At 39.9% G+C, this 21,862-nt stretch overlaps 1 protein-coding gene across 7 annotated transcripts in view; it reads right to left on the bottom strand.

Moving 5' to 3' along the window:
- Positions 1–21,862, bottom strand: part of MACF1 (microtubule actin crosslinking factor 1) — a 314,815-nt gene that overhangs the window by 91,664 nt on the left and 201,289 nt on the right. For 6 of the 7 annotated variants that reach the window (XM_054572012.1, XM_054572014.1, XM_054572013.1 and 3 more), the window contains exons 36-46: positions 14,822–14,971; positions 13,667–13,900; positions 10,440–10,643; positions 7,699–8,217; positions 6,754–6,930; positions 6,374–6,497; positions 5,375–5,583; positions 4,678–4,995; positions 3,869–4,035; positions 2,250–2,406; positions 248–365 (exon numbers count right to left, since the gene is read on the bottom strand). In XM_054572012.1, coding sequence (XP_054427987.1) covers positions 248–365; positions 2,250–2,406; positions 3,869–4,035; positions 4,678–4,995; positions 5,375–5,583; positions 6,374–6,497; positions 6,754–6,930; positions 7,699–8,217; positions 10,440–10,643; positions 13,667–13,900; positions 14,822–14,971 — 2,377 coding nt within the window. Of the gene's footprint in view, positions 1–247; positions 366–2,249; positions 2,407–3,868; positions 4,036–4,677; positions 4,996–5,374; positions 5,584–6,373; positions 6,498–6,753; positions 6,931–7,698; positions 8,218–10,439; positions 10,644–13,666; positions 13,901–14,821; positions 14,972–17,185; positions 17,369–19,628; positions 19,779–19,865; positions 20,082–21,315; positions 21,466–21,862 lie in introns of all 7 variants that reach the window. The other variant, XM_054572011.1, reaches the window with a different exon arrangement.

Raw genomic sequence — 21,862 nt, 5'->3', positions numbered from 1 at the left:
TGACAGCTCTAAGTGGGCTAACTAGTTCCTTTACTTTTCCCCATCATGGAAAGGAATTTTGCAAAATGGAGCAATGTTATACCATAAATGGAAAATAGATCAGATTGATGGGGGAAGACAACTTTACACACACCCCACCTTGTTCTCATATCCAACCTTGTTTCTGACTTTTATTAAAGGGATCATTAACAAAGACCAAAGCTAAAAATGAGGTTTATTGACTACATTTTTAAGAGCCTGAACTCACCTGTTTTGGCCTGGGAATCAGGTGCTGTGATCTCCATGATGAGATTTTCTAAAGAAGTGCCTTTGCAATTGATTTCTTCTACCAAAGTTCCTTTACTTGCCCAGTCATCTAGGAGACCCTGTTCAAAGAACAAAACAGGTAAACGTAACATCTAGGAGATTTCTCCCCATAAATAGGACTACCTATTCTACATATTTGCCCTAAAGTTTTTAAGAATTAAGGGACCATCCTCATGTAATCAGCCATTTCAGGATCTTGGCTGAGCCAGCAAAGGTGTGGAAGAACATCACGGAATATTCAAGACCTTCTCCATTCATTCATTCACTCATTCATTCATTCATTCATTCATTCACCAATCAAATATTTACTGAGCATTTACTATAGGCCAGGCATCATGCTAAACACTGTGGTTACACAGTAAGATAATGACACAGTTCTTAAAACCAAGAGCTCAGATTATCAACTGCATTATAATGTGATAAAAGCTATTAAAGAAATATGGACAGTCAGTAAACTCTTATGAGAGAACAAGAGAAGACACTTTTAACGCTGACTAGAGGGAGGAAAGCTTTGAGTTAAGAGTTAGGTGGATAAAAGGAACAGCATGCACATAAAGAATAAAAAGGAAATGGTCATTGGAGAATAAAATGAGGAGTTAGATATTGAGATATAGAGAAGTACATGCAGTCATAGGCTACATTTTGTATTTTCAAAGGAACTTTGTAACAGGTTTAAAGTCAGAGTTCTCACTTCAATAGGAAGCCATCAGGAAACAATGGCATGTTTTACGACCAAAGTACCAAGTCACAGTGTCTCTAAGATGTGGTTGCCTGCCACAGCAGTAAGATTTCACTCCCTTCAAAACTTGGGCAACACCCCAGCCTTTAATCCCTTTCTTCACAATAAATTTTCCTGCCAATCTACTTACTTTGTTTTTGATTTGAAGCTGCAGAGCAACAGCAGAGGAAGACACAGAGCCATACACATCTAGCAAGCTCATGCTGTCTAGCTTCAGATGGAACCTTACCAAGTCACAGCTTGTCAATTCTTGTATTAATTGTTCTTGACTCCAAAGGGTCACAGTTTCCAAACTATGTACTACTGGTAGGATATTTTAAATTTTTGAGGGAAATACAGTGACATCTGTTGGACACTATGTGAATAAATCCTATTAAATTGTTTGGATCTGATCACTTAGAAAGTGAGGTTTTTTTTTTTTTTTTTAATGTTTTTGGCCTTGTGTTGCCATGAAAAAGTTCTTGAAACACTAAGGGTATTGTGAACTAAGAAACTGGGGAACCTCTGCCCCAGGGAATTCCCTACAGCAAATGCTCCTGTAACTCTCTCTGTGAAACCAATCAAATTCCTTTCTTTTACCTGTTCAAGATAAATCCTCTTTGCTAAGACAATGAGCACAAATGAGTGAGAGTTAGTGGGAGGCTGGTTTCAACAAAAAGAAGAGATGTGTTAGAGGTACAAGCAGAGGCCTGATGACTGACTACAAACCAAAAATGGTACAGAGGGGTTCTGCAGGGATGGGAAAAAGGCAGCCTACCCTTGAAGCTACCTTCTAATCATCTGATTATATCTTTTCCTCTATTAGTTATAGCACTAGTTCTTATATCCTCCATTTCTGGATCATGTATTTTGTCACTTGCTCATAGATAACTATCTAATTTCCAAACATACAATGAGAATTTAAGCTTCTCAAGGACTGGACTTTTACAAATATCTTTTTTATGACCCACCATAGAATGAGAGGCATCCAAGAAACAGTTAAAACTTCATAGCTATTATTCTAAAATTATTTTTTTGCTTTTCAAATAGATTTTTGGTGCTCAGTGCTTAGGTAGGGGGTAGGGGTAGGTGGGAATTCCTATTTTGATGTAGATGGATAACTTGGATTCCTCACACCACTTTCCCACTACAGTTGGAAATGACTCCACACATACTTCTAAGCTACTGTCTTGCCCGATTCTTGGAGATCTTTTTGTTCACCTACCTTAAGGTGTTCAATCTGCTTTTCCAGCTCTTTAGTACTCATGAAAGTCTCTGTAGGTGGAATACTCCCTTCAGTTTCCTTCAGCCATTTCTGGAAGGTCCTAACCAGCTTCCGGAATTCATCCAATTGTTCCTGGCAAGACGATGCATCTTCCTCTCTGTCAGCAAAGAGGTTTTGTTACTTGCCAGACTAAGCAGTGTAAAGAAGTCAACTTGAACTAAAACTAAGTTCATTCTGGGACTCTAGACAGTTTCCTAACAGGGTCTTTCCTTCCCATCATCTTTTCCACAACAGCCTTGGCTAAACAACCACATATAATATAGGAGAGCATCAAACTAAGGATTCTCTTGCCCTTGTTTGGACATTTCTGGGGAAAGGAGCCTTCAATCTTACTCTGCGCTAAAGTGAAAGTGAGAAAAACTAAAGGGAGACTGCTATTTAGGTACTATGATACAATGGAAAGAATGTAGTCTTTGGATCTTAAGTCCAGCTCTGCTACTTTTTAGGGATTTGACTCTTTCTTGAGTAAGGTGCTAAAACAGAAGCTCCTAGGAGTTAGGGTAAGTACACTCATGAACAAAATAAATCAAGTAGAAGGGTAAAATCTCTTTGCAGTTCACTTTTGGAAATGGCCAGCCACATCTATTCGGACCAAGCCTGAGCTAAAAGGCCTCATCGTAGGGGAAGAAAAACAAAGCCTTCTTGGTCTTTGTCTCCCTCCTCTCTACTCCTGTAAATTACCTGCATTGGTCTGAACAACTACTTTCCTCTAGTCACTAAGGCTGTCATCTGCTAAATCAAGATTATATTTACAGCTAACCCAAGAGAAGAAACCTTAACAAGCTCTTAAGTTCACTTCAGGCTTTCTAATGGACGAATCATGGCTTTTCAACAATGAACTGATGACCTGAAATCAGCCACCTTTGTCATATAATCCATGTTTCCTTAAAAAACAAACAAACAAACAAATAAATAAAAAACCCAGACACTTCTCCAAAACAGTAACTTAAATGTGGTCAAAACAAGCAGGGTGAGTGCCAAGAGAATCCTTAATTATGTCTGGGAAGTCTCCAATTTTTTTCTTTATTTCAAATCCTATCACAATCTTACTTGTTGACCCAAATTTGTTTTGTTTGGTCCAGGTGACCTGGGCTTTTGATAGTACAGACAGAGAACTGAGCCTCATTACTGAGAAAAAATTCATTATTTAGTAATAGAAAGACCACTCAGCATCAAGTAGGTTGGGTACTTTGGTTGAAGGAAGCATTTTCCAGATCTCCTGTGACTCCATAGCAGACAGAATTCTTGATGTCACCTTTATTTTTATTTATTTATCCTCAACTGAGGACAATTTTTTTCATTGCTTTTAGAGAGAAAGGAAGGGAGAAAGAAAAGGAGAGAGAAATATGATGTGAGAGAGAAGCACATGCCTGGACCAGGGGTTGAACAAACCCGCAGCCTTTCTGTTACGGTATCACACTCTAACCAGCTGAGCCACACCCACCAGGACATCTTGATGCCACCTTTAGATTCTAATGATGAATAGTGAGAGAATCATTTTACTCAATGGCATGAAAAAATTAGCTCCTTAACAGTGACCAACACATATGAGAACTCACCTCTCCTTAACTGTCTTCTGTAGCTCTGTGAAGTCCTTTTTGAGGTTCTGTATCCTGTCCTGGTGCTGAGACAGGTCTAGTGCAAAGCCACAGGAGCTCAGTTCAGTGACCAAATGCTCAAGAGTATCAAGGTTTTCCTGTTGGTCTTCCATTTCCAAACTGAGCTCCTGCCGAGCAAACAGGCAATGTATTAAATCCTCTGATCCTTATAAATAAATACACACTAAAAGATAAAAGGCATCTAAGCAGCATAACAGTCTGCTATGGTATATGAATAGACAGATTAGTGAAACAGAATGGTGTGTCTACTCCTTGGTCAAATCAAGTATATGCATATACTATGACCCAGCAATTCCACTCCTGGATATATGTATATGTCTTTGGTAGGTAATACTCTTCACCAAATATTTCTAGCTCTGTGTCTTCTAGTTACGTAACAGAATTAGGTATCACCACAGTCAGGTGTGGTCAAGTATAACTTGTGTTGAATAACAAAATGTAAATGTATATAATATTCTCTCTTTTCAATGATGCAGTAATCATGAAAACTTATGTCAGGATGAAGTTTCCAACAACTTGAATCCCTGAGTGACCATGATGATCTAGGTATCCTGCTGGTCTGAGCTGAACATGTAGTGTGAGTGAAAAATAAATCGAGGCTATGTTTTTAAAAAAGGGACAAACAGTATCTAGTTTGCAGGATGGTTGTGATAATAATGCCACTAGACTAACATCTTCTGTACTCAGTAAATGTTGGTCCCCTCCTTGCCCTTCTTTTCCCTTATTCTGTCAATTTGGTAGGTCCTCACCTGGATCTGCTGGAAGAAATGTGCAATATCTTGATCTGGCTGATTTCCAGAGGCCAGCATCCGATTTTTGTTTTCCATGAACTGCTGCAGCTTATCAGAGAGATGTTCAAACATCTCTGTCTGGGGCAGGAGCTTCTTTAAGGAGCTCTCCTTCTCTTGCTGCTGTAGACAGAGCTTTTGGAAGCGCTGGCTCACCTCCGCCAGTTTGCCCTGCAGCACTGCTGCTGTGGTGCTGTCTGCTGTCTCCATGAATCGGGTCACCATTTCACGGGTGGCCTCCAAGCTGCTCTTTTGCCGAGCAATGTCCTGCTTCAATTTCTGTCATCAAGAACATGTCTGTCAGCTCCTGGCTCACTTATTCTAGGGTATCTGATATACAAACTAATAAACTTCCCATAACTACATGCTCACCCCTCAAGAAGGTTCAGGATTGCAACTGAACCTTCAGAAAACCTTATGTCTCATCCCTCTAGTTCCCTAAGCCATTCCACCAAATGACTTTGCTATTGCCACTGTTCTTCAAGTTTATGGTTTAGAAATTGAGTAGCAATATCTTCACATGGATCAGTCACCATGTCTAAGCCTCATCATCTGAAGAGTAATGAAAATGAATTCTCTTGATACTTTTTCTAAGTGATGCAATTATGGAACATGGCAAATGAACCCTCTATGCAAACTCTTGGGGCAGAGATCTCACCATGTTAGTGGCCAGGGCTTCTTGGATGACTCTGGATGACAGGGATGCCACTTGTTCCTCTTCCAGGTTTTTTTCAACTTCCTTGATGGACTGCAACAAGCTGTCCAGGCTTTCCTGCACACTCTGAGACTGGGCAATTGCCTTCTGCAGCAGAGCAGAGCGCTCAGCCAGGCTACAGGAGAGGCTTTGGAAATGACTAAGTATGGAATCTGGAAAATCAAGGCCATGAAGAGAGAGAATGGAGACTATTTTTGTGTTTTCCTTTAAAAAAATGTATTTAAATTGCACATTTATTATAGTAATGACAAACATCAAGACAAATAGAAGGAATAAGCTTAAAGGCATTAGTATTTGAGCCAAATTCCATAAGTATTACTTATTTAGCACCGACTAAGTGCCAGAAATTATTCTAGATACTAAGGACTAAAGATAATCATGATAAAGTCCCTGCCTTCTACAAACCTAAGACTCTAAAAGAGAGCATAGGTAGAGGAAGGCACATCACATCTAACAGGGAAAATAAAATCCTAAGAGCTATTTTGGTACTAAAGAGTGCTAGAGAAGCCTGAAAGAAGAACGATTGTTTCTTATCTTTCATTTCTTTTAGGGGGTGATGGTGGTGGTCAGGACTTTATAAAGGAAGTAACCTCTTGGCTACATCCTGATGCATGAGCAAAATTTCACCATGTATGGTAAACACTCAATTAATGCTATCAGTAAGCAACAGGAAAACTTCAGGGGTAAAGCAATGAAGAATGACTAGTTTACTTGGGAAAGGAAAGAAGGGTGTGGCTAGAAGGCAGAATGCCTGGGGAAAAGCAGTTCAAGCCAGATTGCAAAGGTCCTTCAATGATACAAGAATAAAGTTCATTAGAGGGTGACCGATTCATGTTTATATCCTCAACTAGTACCATGCTTGTACAACACAATGGGATCTATTGCAGAACAGGGGTACATACTAGGAATTAAGACAGCACTATTCCTGTTGCTGCCTCATACCTGTAGTTTCTTGAATTTGCTTGCGGTCTGGGGCTGGCTCCCCTTCAACTTCCATGAGGTCAAGAGCTACTTTTTGGAGCTTTTCTACAGGTACTTGGTGCTCAGCCAATTCCTCCTGCAACTGCTGCTCGTCCATGAAAAAGGACAAAAGAAAAACATCTGAGTGAGTAATCAAAGTTGGCTCTAGGAATCTAAAACTACTAAGCTGCTTTACAGAATAATTCTCAGTTTATCCACAGCCACAGATATGAAAATAAGTTGTTTAGGAATTAGATCTTGTGCAAGGCATCCCAACCACTGTCTTTAACCTAAATGTCAGTATTTGCTTTATTTTTTGGTGCTATGAGCCATGCAGTACAACAGCCTGTGTCCTGGCTTACCTTTGTTCTTGCAAGCTGCTGTTGCAGGACCCCCGGGTCAGAGGCAACAGTATCTGAGAGGAGCTTCTCTACATTGGCCTCGCAAGCCTGCATCCAGGCCTGAAGGCTGTCAGCGCTGCTCTGGAACTGTTGATAATGGCCTAGGAGCATGTTCAGGTGAGAGCCCAATCGTGTACACTGTGCCAAAGAAAGGGATGAAAGCAAACTTCAGCAAGGCCAGGACAAAGGCAGCATAGTACAAAGAGAGGCCTGGCTTTGTTATAGGGAACTCACTGTAACTACAGTTAGGGGTAGTACCAGGGCCTCCACTGATAGATGGGTAGCAACTACATTTTATGAGTAGGTTCCTCGTTGTTTGATCCGTACTATTCACTTCAACTTTATTACATATTAGGAAAGATTTAGTGAATTGTATGACAAACCATCAAAGAAACATACAAGAGGTTGCAGGCAGAAATGGGATTGAGAGGTACAAAGAAGTACTGATACAAACCACAAGACAAGTGAGAAGAACTGACTAGATTCTGTACCTTAGGAGCTAAATGGAGTGCTTTGATAGGAAGAAAGATAAGGATTTACCCTAGATGCTCTGCCCAAGAATACAGACTGTGTACTTAAGTTTCCCCTGTGCTATGTCTCTCAGGAGCCCATGTCTGCTGGTCAGGATACAAAAGGCAAGCTCTTCCACATTCACCACTGGAGTGAGATATACCCCTGATATTGCAAGGGTCAGGCATTGACCCATGGGCTTCCACGTTTTACATTTTTGCGTAGGCCATAAAGACATTCTGCCTATGGTATATTCTTTCTCTCCCCCGTCCCTCCCCCCCAAATTAGCTCATTCACTGTGTCCTGAGGTTCCTAAGCCTCAGAAACCACCTTCAACTGTGTAAGGGCTGCAAGATCATTTCACCAAAGGTTGCCAGAAGCCTCTTCCATACATACCTTTGAATGGAGAGCAGTGTATCTCTCTGTTGCATCCTTCAGCTTGTCCTTCACTAAGGTTCCAGTTGCTAATAGTTCTCTGCCTTCCTCAAAGCTATTTTCAGTGTCTAACACTTTCTGTCCTGATATAGTCACAAATCTCAAGTCTCCTTTGTGGGAAATTACATCCTCTGAGAAGCTCCCCTGTCGCTTAAGCAGGGAGGGAAGGGCTTCGGGGTTGCTGCCTCCCTTATGCATGTGCTCCAGCTCTCTCTCAGACCGTTCCAGCCAGTTTTCAAACTCTCTATGATCCTGGAGAAACTTCTGCAGCTCATCACGTAGTGTCTGCACCTTCTTCAGCTCTGCCTCTGACTGGGCCAGGGAAGTCGCGTACTGTTCCTTTAGGTCTCCTAGTTTCTCCTGCAGCATCTGTTTTTCCTCAGGTGTGAGATTGTGGCCATGTTGGTCCAGGAAGGCCTGAGCTGACTGGGTGGCTAGGATGAAATTTTGCTGCTGAGATAGCAATTCTTGGTGGCGGGCCTGGCAAAAAAAATCCCCCCAAACAAGTTAGTAGGGGCACTACAATAATTTGGTTATGTCTACAGCTAGAGGCAGAGAGAGACTTTTCTGTAGGCCACTTTTATAGCTGCTCAGAAATCACTGATACTCTCTAAGAATTATGCCATATGCTAATTCCAGCTGAACTGACACATAGAGTCTTAAAGGTTTCAAAGATATTTTACATGTATTATCTGATTTGTGGCATAACCTGTAACATAGGAAGACAATATAATATCCATATTAAAGATGTGGTTAAGTGATTACCAAAAAGATGTATTATTGACTAAGGTCATGCAGATAGTTAAGGGATAAACTGTTGACATGACTCTCTTCACTAAACCACTCTAAGTCTAAGAGAAGGTACAAATGGCCAACTAATAATTACCCACTAAGATGGGTGAGCCACACATGGGACAATATAAAAACTGCAAATTCTTAGCTGTCAAAAATGTCAGTCAATTATCTGTGATGACTGTCTGTATCAGGAAATAGCTAAGAAAATTAATTCATTAAGTAAACAACGTATATATTAGTGAGAGTAAACTGTGTTTCTGGACAGCATAGGTAATTTGTATGTGCTGTCTCCATGTATTTACATGTGGACCTTTTTTCTATTCCAATGGAATATAAGAGAAAGAGGGCAGTAGTGGTTGTTTTAACAATGTTCTTCCTGAGTCTAACAAAAGTAAGTGGGATTTCAATGCAACTACCTAGAGAAGGGTTATAGCCTACTTTCTTCAGAATATTGTCCAGTTTCAACCAGTATCAATAGTAATCTGATAGCCTCAAATTCAAATGTTCTCTCAGAGAAGCTTGAGAGATAAATACACACTGCTCAAATAGACAGTAGGGAATGTCTACTACCACGACCTGTATCCCACCCAGATGTCCCCTTCTCATTCTCCAACCCAACCACCCATAAGTAAGGCAGTTTCCTTCCTAGGAGATACTACTTGGTCAGGTTGACTGCTGCCAACAAGAGGTGTCAGGAAGGTTCCTATGACAGCAGAACCATCTCTGCTCTCTGCTGTTACCAGAGTGCCAGGACTTTGGGGGACACACTACAATAAATCTTCCAAGCACAGAATGGGCATGCCAGAGGCAGAAATCCTATTAATACACAATAAGCAATGGCCCACACAAGCCGTTCAACAAAAGCACTCCAACTAAACCAAATTTTCTTTGCTAGAAAGCTACTAAAATATATGACCCTTATATTTTTTAAGTGCACTGAATATATAATCATTTTCTAATCATGCAATATAATGTGCCTGTGCATCCCAGTTAATGTCCCAGGAGACAGTTTATTTTGTTGGTCCACTGGTTTATCTCCAAGCAGGTGCTCAATATTTGCTAAAGGAATGAATAAATGAGTAGAGATAAATAGTAAGAAAGAAATGGTTTTATGAGTGCAATAGGGAACGAATAAAAGGATATATAGCATTCTAGAAAGATCACTTAGTGTTGGGGGTGGTTGAGAAGATAAAAGCCAAATGGCAAGGAGACCAGTAGAGGTTACTATAGTGACACTAGTGAGACCTAATAGCAGTCTGAACAACAATCACATTTCAAAGGAGATGAAGAAGTATGACTGATTGTGAATGGGATTTGATGACTGATTCTACATGAAACAGTGAGGCAGGGAAAGGAATCTAGGATGATATCTAATTCACACAATTAAGTGGGACTATAGGAAGGAGGATGTATTTAATTAAGTGGGGGAAGGAGTATTACAGTAAACAGGGATTCCATTTTTCAGTTTGAGGTGCTTGACTCCAGGTTGCCAAAAGAAAGATATAGGTTTATATAATGGCTTGAAGTTCAGGTTAGGTATTTGGGCTGGAGGAAAATATATACATGTAATTATTTGGTACAAATGATAACTGAAGTGTCATGAATGGATGAGGCTACCCAAGGAAAGTATATTCTGAAAGATGAGAGAGGAAGCCTATGATACTACCTAAAAGCACATCACTATTTGAGAAGGTGTCTAGGGGAAAGGAATACAGATTATCAGGGGCAGAGTAGTGCTTTACAGAGTAAGGGACAGAGTATTTTAATGGTAGTGCCCAACAGTGTCAAAGCTGCTGAGACATCAAAGAAGAGGAACTGAGAAGTGCTCACTGGATTTAGAAGTAAGGGGGATTTGCCCAGGGCAGAAGCGAGTTCACAGCATGGTGAGGACAAGCTAACACACTCACCTTCATCTTCTCACATTGCTTGTCCAATTTCTCTGAGGCTTGGTTCACTCCCATATGACCATCAGTGGTATCTGAGGCTCCTTTCTCCAGGCTAGCTCCTGATAGCTGCTCCATCTGTCCACCAGGTGATCTCACTGAAGCCACCCAATCCAAGAGAGCATCAATCTTACTCCTGTTCTCCGCCAGTTCCTTTGCTGCTTTGCTCTGAAAGCCAGAAGCCAGAAGTAGTTCAGTGAGAAGACCTTAGATGATCAGCAGTTACGGGTTACACCAAGAAAGAAATTTTTACGCTAAAGAAAAAGAGAAGCTCTAAGACTGGGTATAATCAGTCTTTGAATCTACAAAAAAGAATGAGCATATAAATATGTTGAAAAAATAATTACTTAAAATAACCTCAAGATTTTGCTTATATCTTACCACTTGAAAGAGGGGAGGGGGAGCAAATCCTAGGATTTAAAGGGCTTTATTTTATTATGAGGTGATTTAGTCCTGGCACCCCAGCATGGCCCCACAGCATCATTTCTGGGCAAACAGAAGTGACACACTGGCTTGCTACAGTAAGAGATAACACAGTCACACTCAATGACCTGGCTATTCCTTCCTAAGGGAAATACAGACTTCTCCTATCCTTTTCTCTGCCAAACACAGCATTGAGTTCTGAAACTATTTTCTGACTTGTCAAATTTTTTTTAATATATATATTTTATTGATTATGCTATTATAGTTGTCCCATTTTCTTCCTCCCTTTTATCCCCCTCCACCCTGCCTCCCACCAACATTTCCCCCAGTCCCTTAGTTCATGTCCATGGGTCATACATAAAAATTCTTTGGCTTCTCTACTTCCTATATTATTCTTAATCTTCCCCTGTCTATTTTGTACCTACTATTTATGCTTCTTATTCCCTGTACTTTTTCCCCCATTCTCCCTCTTCCCCTCCCCTCTGATAACCCTCAAAGTGATCTCCATTTTTGTCATTCTGTTCCTGTTCTAGTTGTTGGCTTAGTTTGTTTTTCTTTTTGTTTTTTTTAGGTTCAGTTGTTGATAGTTGTGAGTTTGTTGTCATTTCACTGTTCATAGTTTTTGTTCTTTTTTTTACATTAAGTCCCTTTAACATTTCATATAGTAAGGGCTTGGTGATGATGAACTCCTTTAACTTGACCTTATCTGGGAAGCACTTTATCTGTGCTCTTCCATTCTAAATGATAGCTTTGCTTCATAGAGTCATCTTGGATGTAGGTCCTTGTGTTTCATGACTTTGAATGCTTCTTGCCAGCCCCTTCTTGCCTGCAAGATTTCTTTTGAGCAATCAGCTGATAGTCTTATGGGAACTCCTTTGCAAGTAACTGCCTCCTTTTCTCTTGCTACTTTTAAGATTCTCTCCTTATCTTTAATCTTGGTAATGTAATTATGATGCGTCTTGTTGGGTGCTTCCTTGGGTCCAACTTCGTTGGGACGCTGAGCTTCCTGGATCTCCTGGAAGTCTATTTCCTTCACCAGGTTGGGGGAGTTTTCCTTTATTATTTTTTCAAATAAGTTTTCAATTTCTTGCTCTTCCTCTTCTCCTTCTGGCACCCCTATGATTCGGATTTGGAATGTTTAAAGTTGTCCTGGGTGTTCCTCCGCCTCTCCTCATTTTTTTGAATTCTTGTTTCTTCATTATGTTCTGATTGAATGTTTATCTCTTCCTTCTGCTCCAAATTGTTGAGTCCCAGTTTCCTCCTCTTAACTGTTGGTTCTGTGTATATTTTTCTTTATTTCACTTTGCAAAGCCTTCACTTTTTTCTCCATTTTGCGACCATACTCAGCCATTTCTGTGAGCATCCTGATTACCATGTTTTGAACTGTGTATTTGATAGGCTGGGTATCTGTTCGTTGCTTAGTTCTATTTTTGGAGCTTTGATCTGTTCTTTCATTTGGGCCATATTTCTTTGTCTCAGAGCGTCTCTTACATTGGAAGGGGCAGAGCCTTAGGTATTTGCCAGGGTGCAGCAACCCAGGTCAATGAGGTGTGACACTATGTGGGGGAGTAAGAGAGGGAACAGTGCCACTTGCTTGGCTCTCTGCCAGCTTTCAGTCACTTCCCCTGCTACCCACAAGTGGGCCCTTCTAGTGCTGATTCCCCGGTGGGTGGGTTTGTGTACGTTCTAGGACCCTGAAATTGTCTCCAAAGAACTCTCCTGTGAGGCTGGGAGTTTCTCCTGCCACTGAAACCCCCACAGCTTTTTTTCAGCCAGATGTTTTGAGGCTCCCCCCGCCACGCTGGAACCCTGGATTGCACAGTCTGTCTCCCTTCCCAGCTGTTCCTCCTGGTTTATCCTCATGCAAATGTGGGACTGCCAGGTCCTCCAGCCACTGCCTTGCTGCACGTCCTCTCCACCCCGACTGCCTGTCTCTGCCCCTCCTACCAGTCTGGATGAATGTTTCTTCTGTAGCTCCTTGGTTGTTGGACTTCCATACAGTTTGACTTTCTGGCAGTTCTGGTTATTTTTGTTTTTAAATTTGTTGTTGTCCTTTTAGTTGTACGAGGAGGCAAAGTATATCTACCTACACCTTCATCTTGGCCAGAAGTCCTTTGACAAGTATTTTATCAACTAAAAAGGATATGCCAAGTGATACATACATGTAGCTCATCATTCATCTTCAGGTAACTTATTTCTCTTTTCTCTATCTCCCTGTTAGCATTAGAGTCCACAGCCAGACAAAGGATTCTAATTGAATCTGCCAGTGCAGAATGGGGTGCAGAAGACATTCTCCTAGGTTTATTCCAGTGTCATGATTCCCACTGAAACTATAGTGACAGCTTGGGGATGGGTTTGTAGCCCAATAAGACTCCCCAGATATTTCCCCCAGCCCTCTTGGATCATCAGCCTAGATTCATGTAAGAAACATGCCATTTGCATTCTGACATTTTCAGTTAGTCAGAGTACTAAGTACACAGACAGCCTGATCTATCTTTCCCTCCCTTCCTCCCTTCCTTCCTTCCTTCCTTCCCTCCCTCCCTCCTTCCTTTCATAATATGAACTTCCTACCAACTGTTCCTGACTTAAAGTTCTTTAGGATGTTTCTTGTAAATTTAAAATATTGGGTCACCAACCTGCTCCTGAAATAGCCTTTTCTCAGGATTTTATGCTCTGTATAAGGCAGTTTCCCCTCATTACCATTCATTTGGGTAGGTAACAAAATTTTCTTTTTTGAAAAATACCAAGTATCACAGCAGTCTGGTTACCTTTTCAGTCTCCTGCTGCAAGGCTGAGGTCACTACTTCCTCCAGCTCCTTCTGGGCCACCCGTGTCCGTTCCTGGAGAGTCTCATATTGCTCCTTAGCCTGATGAAGTTTTTCCCGAAGAGCTGCCAACTCATGGGTGCTCAGCTTGGTCTGGTTCTCTTCCAGGAACCCTTCAACGTCTTTGACAACACTGGCAAATGAGGCCGCATGATTCTGAATGTCGTCCTGTAAATCCTTAACACATGAAAATAGGGATGGCAGAGCCTTTAACTTTAGCATGCCTAAGACCTCTAATAGCATGAAGGTGGAATGGCTGGGATGACATATCTGCAACAGATGTACATTCCTGACTATAATTTACTTAAGGTTTAGGTGTAAACCAATGCAAATAATAGATTTTAAAATATTTTTAAATTAAGAAATTGTCTAATATTTAATTTTCTAAGCAAAATTTAAACTGAAGTTTCTGAGTAAACATTTGGTAAAGACAAAAAAAAGGAGACCCCATAACTATGTTGAATAGCAGAGATTTTTATTTTGTAATGAGTTATCCTCAAAGAGATCATTGTTCTATAAAGGACAGTTGACAACAGGATTCTAGCTGAGTCAAGGACTTTATACTCTTCTTATCCTTACTGTAGTCTATAAGAAACAGCATGATATGGGTACTGCCTAGTATCTAGGCTCATTGACACTAATCTTCCTTTTGTTCTGTTCAGTCTAGTTGAACTAGCTTTCTTTCAATTCTGGAATATGTGGAGCTGGATACCATTCCCACCTAATACAGATACATAGGCCTCTGCCTAATCCTCTTCCTCTTTCTGCTCCTTCATGCATTAACCTCTACATGCCCTTCATTTCTCAGTTTAAGTGATACTTCTTCAAGGTAATCTTTTCTGACATCCTAGACTAGATTGGGTCTCTCTGTTATATGTTCTCATGTAATTTATCCTTTACAGATATAATAGTTAATAATTAAGCATATATTTTTGGGATTATCTATAATATCTGTCTCTTTCACTAGACTGTAAGCATCATGTGAGCAGGGATATTTACCATTATGTTGCTAACACTAAGTACTGCACCTGGCACATAGCAAGCCTTTATAAATATTTGTTGAAGGAATGCAAAAAAAATGAATGAATTCATACTGACCTTCAAGTCACTTTGGTTCTTCTGCAAAGCAGAAAGATCCTGCTGGGTGGCTCCACCTTGGTGGCTCACCAATGCTCTTTCTGCCTGTCCTACCCAGCTGCAGAGATCCTCCAGTTTCTGGTGACAAGTATTTTGTTGTTTCTGCAGGGTCTAATTAAAATGCAAAAGGGCCAAAAGACTATTAACATCTCTCATTTTACAAAAACAAGTTAACTCCCTAAAATATAAAACAAGGTTATAGCTCAAGGATGGAAAAGTTGGTGGGAAACTAGAACAAGAAAAAGCACAGAAATCATATTTAGAAGGCTCCCCTAATCTGGACAATTTGTTGACCTGGGTGCGTGGTCTGGATTACAATCAGGGGTAATTTCAAATGAGAATGCTCCCAGGTTTTGGGTTGGGAGCTCCTTTGCCAGACTGCTGTTATCATCCTTAGAAATGGGGAACAGAGAGCTCAGATGCTTGAAACCCATAGATAACAATAAATTATTGATTCTGATCAATTCCTCTACCAGGACCAAAGAGATGTGTTAGATATTAGTCAAAATATAGAAAATTAGAAGGACTGGACTAGGAAGTAAAAAATCAAGAAATTTGACAATTCATAAATTAATTGAGCTTTTTAATAATTTAGCTGACTTTTATAAATCAAATGTCTCACAAATGCAGACACCCATTAAAATGGAATGATTACATATGCCAGGCTCGGGGGGCTTATCTATTTTGAGAAGAAGGAAACTGTCCAAGATTAGCAACTGGCTCAGACCTTCAGGTGTCTACATCAATATCAAAGAGAAAAGTTAGGCCCAAGGGGAGGGAGAGAATATGTTTCTGTGCCTGATCCTTGCTCCAGATCTCATCTCAGCTGCCTGACACAGAAGCACCTGACTGAGCAATTGAGCATGATGTGTTCTCCTGACCATCCTTCTGAAACCATTTTCCATCAGGTTCTATCTTCTGATGGCATTTTAGTCACCTGCACTTACAAACAGGTGCCCAAACTGGCCCTCTTTCCCCCTCTTTAGGACAAATAGAAGGGCTCTGGAAGAGAACTCCTAAGAGCTCTTCAGCTGTAAAACGGGATCTTCATGGGTTAGGATGGGTGCAGACTGAATCTGAAAAAAGCAAAGCAAACAAGTTAACACGCAGACATATACATGCATTCAGGGCAAATATAGAGAAGCAGAACATTTTTGACAATAACACTGTTAATAAACATTGTGAAATTAATTATGTGCTCAGAAAGAATGTTCACATGCAGTTGTATCACCTGCTGCAGTTCAGGGGCCTACCCTGGATCTGTGTCTTAAGGCGGCACAGACGAATGCTATTTCATTAATTGACTATAGGCTACAACGTGCTATATAAATTCCTAAGAGAGGACATTGCAAATTTTCATAGTTGGAAAGTAACTTAAAGTACTTCATTAGTATTTTATTTCATTTTCAATGTACTTGAAACAACTAAGCAGTAATGTAAGACATATGGAATTGACTAATTTCCTTCAAACCTGACTCAAAAGCTCAATTCTACTTTGCACAATATTTAATAAAGCAGACCCTAAGATGGATTTGCTGGTGATAATAACAATTCTAATATTATCTTGCTGAATTCCAATTTATTATTAAAAAGAGCATAAATGACCTAAGAATCAATCTTGGTATTCTAAGGTTATGTTACCATTCATGCAACTATGTTGAGTTTGGCAAGAGGCTTGCAATGGAAGGTGGTAGGGTGGTTAGTCCCCCCCACCCCAAAATGTATTAATGCTGCTTCAACACATGGTTTCCATGATTGAATAAGAACTGGGCACTACAGTGTGAAGAAAGGTGCTAGAAAATAATAATAATTTAAGAGGTGCTAAAAGATTAATGTGATTCTGATAAAAATTTCCTTGTCAGCTGTTGGAAAGTTGTCAAGGAATTTCAGTATTAATCATCTGAAAAGCCCCAGAATAAAACTGATTTCAAAACCATTCTTCTCAAGAGCTCAGAGTATCTAATCGTTCTTAAGAACCTTAAAAAGAATGCTGAGGGACAAAAAAGAGCTGGAGATGTGATTTTCATTTGAAAGGCAGAAAACAATGAGACATAGTCAGGGGACAGTTTAATTAAAAAAAAAACTTGCACATGCATACACATGTAAACAACATATATTCTCTCTCACACACACATAAAACAAAAACATGGCAAGAAAAACAGCCAGAACAGCTGCCTCCTGGACCAGAACCAAGCTGGCTTGAATGAAATTTCAAAATCGGTAAACAAAGACTCCTAGAATCATGGTAGATATATTCTAGCCAGAAAACCCAAATGCAGGACATCTCAAAAGACAAATTGAACCCAGATGCTGGTTCAGTCTGACCTTGATGAGGGCTGCCTGCTCCACAAGATCCTGGAAGGACCTCTGCAGTTCATTCAGAAGCCTCAGCATCTGTCGGCTCTGCTGAGAGGACAAGTCCTGAGCATGCTCAGAGACAAAGAACTGAATATCAAAAGCAAGAGCATCCAGCTGATGTTTCCTTTCAGCCACTGGCTGTGTCAAATCCTAAGGTAAGTAGGGAATGGAAAAAAAAGAAAGAGAGAGAAAAAGAAAGAAATGAAACTTCTAATTCTCTTTTGACGCAGGGGCTGTTGTTTCTAATCAAAGAATCAACATAATCAATGAGAGGTTAATTTCCTGTATTTTTATAATTGACACTGACAATTTCTAGAGTCAAAGCACCACTGGAGGTCTTTCTCATGCCTGGTCTCTCCACACTCATAAATTACAATTAGGTTTCCTTTACTGCAAATTGATTTCCAAATGCAGCAAACTTTTATCTATTTCTGTTAACAGGACTACACTAGAGCTAATCTCAGATACCTGCAAAAACAATTTTTTAAGATTTGGAAAGGGTGACATGAATTTCTGGCCTGAGATATATCTGGCCTGAGATATAATTGTATTTTCTTAGGTTCAAAATGTATTTGTATTTGTCCAACAGCGAGTTACTGGTAGGTAAGAAGTGGGTCCAACTATATTCAATTTATTTGTGATTTATTAAAATTTGATTTTTACAGTAAGCAATGGTGCTTATACATTTTACAACTGTAAAGGATTACAGTCAGACTTTCTTCTATATAGTTACATTGCTCCTATAAACCAGGAAAAAGTGCCTGAACACTACAATGATCTTTTTCTGATAACTTAAAAGCATGTAATTTTTCCACAAAAATTTAGTGGCCATCAGCTGTTATACTGGATGCAATAAAAACAATCAATAAATCTACGTCTCTATCATTGTGAAACTGAAAGCAGTCAGCAATACTGCAAAGCAGGCTGGGACAGTTTTGTGGGTTATCATTAGACCATGCTTCCTTCATCCGTGAACATACAAATTTGGGAAACTATCACTAGGAAACAAGGCTTAAGACTGTAGCTCTCTTCCCATAAAAGAATTCACGTAACTTACAATGGGGGAGAAACCAATGTAGAGATGCTATGGGTTTTTATATCTCACACCACATATCACAGGAATTTCTCACCTTTCTTTCTTCTATATTTAACTAATTTTTTAATTTTTCAATTACAGCTGACATACTATATTAGTTTCAGGTGTGCACCCTAGTGCTTAGACATTATATAACTTACTAAGTAATCGTCTTGATAAATCTATTAGCCATCTGATACCATACATAGTTCTTAGAATATTATTGACTATAATTCCTATGCTCTACTCTACTCTACATCCCCATCACTATTCTGTCACAACCAATTTGTTCACCCTTGCTTCATCATACCCTGTCAGTGAACAGAGTCTGCTACTCATTCCCTGAGTGGTATCTTGGATAAAAGGGTATGAAAGAAGAAGGCAGGTCAACTCTTACAAGATAAAGAGGAATGAAGTTGTAAAGAGGAATGAAGCCTAATTGTGGACAAAACCTTATCTCTGCTTAAGGCTGGGGAAAAGGGGGAGGGTGGAACAAAAGGAGAAGACATCTCTGGTTCTGCTCTGACTTTAAAAAGAGTTTAAGGAGATCGGCACCTGTGGCAGAGGGCAGGCAAACCTGTGTAATATCTAAAAGTATCTCAAGAATAACCCCCCAGAAAAGGAACAATATTTAGGACAAAAACTCTCTGGCTTCTACGCATCTCAGAGTTTGTATCTTTCTCTCACTGATTTAAAAAGTATTAATTAATTTGGGGCTTAAGAAGAAGAGAAGCATTTCTCTAGATCAGGGGTTGGCAATCTATAGTCCATGGCCAAATCTGCCTGTCAGATTTTGTAAATCAAATTTTATTGTAACATATGCACAACCATTCCTTTATGTACCATCTATGGCTGCTTTCATGTTTCAATAGCAGAGCTGAATGGTTGCCACAGAAATGGGCCATTTGTGTATGACCTATAAGACATAAAATATTTACTCTCTGGTCTTTTGTGGGAAAAGTTTTCCAAGCTGTGATCTAGACCATTGGTCAAAAATTCTCCTGAAATCGATGTGTGCACACAGGATTAGATCTTGAGCCAAATAGAAAGGGATAGGTATTAGATACTCCGTAATAAAGAGGCCACTTGATAATAATAATAGACCATTCTGTAGACTCAGAGAAGAGCCGAAAGGAAAAATAATCATAATCTCTGAAACAAACTCCAGGGGTCTGACAACCAGAAAAGCTAACCATAGCAGACTTTACTATCTCTGAAATGGAAAATCAAGCTTTCTAGGAAAGATAAGTACAGATACTGGTTTCTGTAGCAAGAAAATAAAATTGAAACTCAAAGGACAAATAAAACATGCTTGAGAATGGGTGCAGAATTTACCTCATACTGTTGGAGAAACTGATTCAGGCTGTCGGCATCTGTTCCATTGGTACATTCCTTGCTATTCAGAATAAGATTGGTATTATCAACCCAGGCTCTCAGATCTTGAAGTTTGTCTTCTAGCTCTTCTTGCTGATTTAACACTCTTGTCTTAAAAAATAAGTGGCAAATTAGATTATAAAAATCTCTAACCTGCCCAGACTTTGTGAGCCTTTGTGAATAAAAACAAGAAACTACCTTTTTTATTTCTACAGTATCTTGGAGGTAGAGCATTCTGGAACTCCAGGTGTCACTCACAGAGTTGAGGGACTTTTGAAGATTCCTGGCATCTTTCTCTAGAGCCTTCAACAGCTGAGCAGGGACTTCTTGAGGTTGGCTGATGATAATCTGATTCACACACTCCAATTCCTGACTCACCAAGGTGGACAGATCCTTTAGCTCCTCATCCAATATCTGATGGGATAAAGTGGAATTACCTCCAAAATCAAGTCTCTAGAAATCCTGTTATGTAGGAATCATCTGTAAATGCATTTTTCTTTTACCTCATGCCTATACAGGCTTTGGGGCTTATAAAATGTTTTTATATACATTCATTAGTTTATTTGGTTCTCACAATCACTAATTCTTGAGGTAGGCTGGGTAGATATTAGAATTCTGGATTTATAGAAGAGATGCCTCAGCACTTAAATGTAAACTTTTTTGGTCTGAGGTTACCCAGAGTGTAAGGAATAGAGCCAGGACTTGGGATTCAGGTTTTCTGACTCAGGGCAGTGTTCCTTCCACTACAATTTGCTGCCTTTCTAAGAATGTAATTATGCCTTACATAATGTTATGCAAAATAAATCAATCAACAAAACAACTCGCACTCCAAGATCCATCGAATCAGAACCAAGGAACATAAAAATATCCCAAGCCAGGCTTCCCATGCAACTAGTCTATAATATTCTGATCTTTAGTAGAGAAGCCAGAAATAAGCCATGGAGAGCAAGGTAGTTCTTCTAGCATCACCCTTACTTCTCTTTCAGCCATACGGAGAGAACAGGTAAACCTCTCCAATCCCTGCCTTCACTGTGACTCCAATCTTGTGGCGACTCTTAACTTGAAGTTTCAGTGAAAGCTCCTCTTCCCCCCTCTCAAGACTAATTCTGTCTCCTCTAACTTCAAGTTCTCCTTTTCTACCTCTTCTTTCTCCTCAGCCCCCAAAATCTACTAAAAAAACTCCTCTTTCAGTCCATCTCCTTTAGCTACTGTCCTGCCTCCCTCCTTGCCTGCACTAGCAAGCTTCTGGAAAGAATGATCTACATTAATTGTCCCCACCTTCCAACCTCCCATTTATTCTCACTGCAACCTAGTTTATAGTCCACCAAACCACCCCACTTAAAATGTTCTTATCAGAGTTACTAATGGCTTTCAGGTGCTAATCCCCCTTTTAGTCTTCACTGTACTCAGTCTCCCCATTGTAATTAACACTGCAGACTACTCATCCCTTAAACCTGTTCTGCTGTGGTTTTGGTGAGACCAGTATTTCCTGGTGTGCTTCAGAGATCTCCAGTTACATCTTTTCAATCTATTTTTTTGTCCTTTAAATAGTGGTATTTTGAACATGTTTTTCTTCCGTTCTATTTCTTCCATTCTCTGTTTCCTCCAAACTGGAGGGCCTGGGGGAAGGAAGTCTCTGGGAACCTACCTTGGCCTGACACAGCAGATCCTGTAGCTCTTTCAGGCTACGCTCCACAGGTTGAATCTGTTTGGTCCTCATTTCAATGTCTCGTAATAGAGACAGATAAGATACTAGCTTTTCATCATGTTCTAGACAGAGTCGTCGGTTAAATATTTTCTGTGGAGCCAAAAAGACAACTCACTCAGACCTAGCATACTCCTTTAAGTCTGTTTTTTAAGCAGGCTGGATTTTACTGATAGAGAAATCAAAATTTTTACTACACTTACGGTGGGATGAAATAACACATTATTTTATCTATCTTCTCTCAAATCAAAAGACAAAAAAGATTTTATTAACTTCCTCAGCAAGGAGAAGCTCATAATTATCAATCCGTGAGCACCCTTTTAGCAAAATTTCTAAAACCTATTCTAACTTTAGGTAGAATCACACCAGTATCTCAAATTAGTTTCATTGTTTGTTTCTATGTTAAAATCTTCGCAAATTTCAGAAAGACAGAATCACTGCCTAATTTTCCAACAGCTGTGTTTAAAACAGATAACCGTAAACTATACTT

The sequence above is a fragment of the Pteronotus mesoamericanus genome, unplaced genomic scaffold, assembly GCF_021234165.1.
Source record: "Pteronotus mesoamericanus isolate MK-2021 breed Mesoamerican mustached bat unplaced genomic scaffold, CSHL_Meso_final contig_221, whole genome shotgun sequence".
NCBI lineage: Eukaryota > Metazoa > Chordata > Mammalia > Chiroptera > Mormoopidae > Pteronotus > Pteronotus mesoamericanus.
This window is presented reverse-complemented; position numbering and strand designations above follow the sequence as displayed.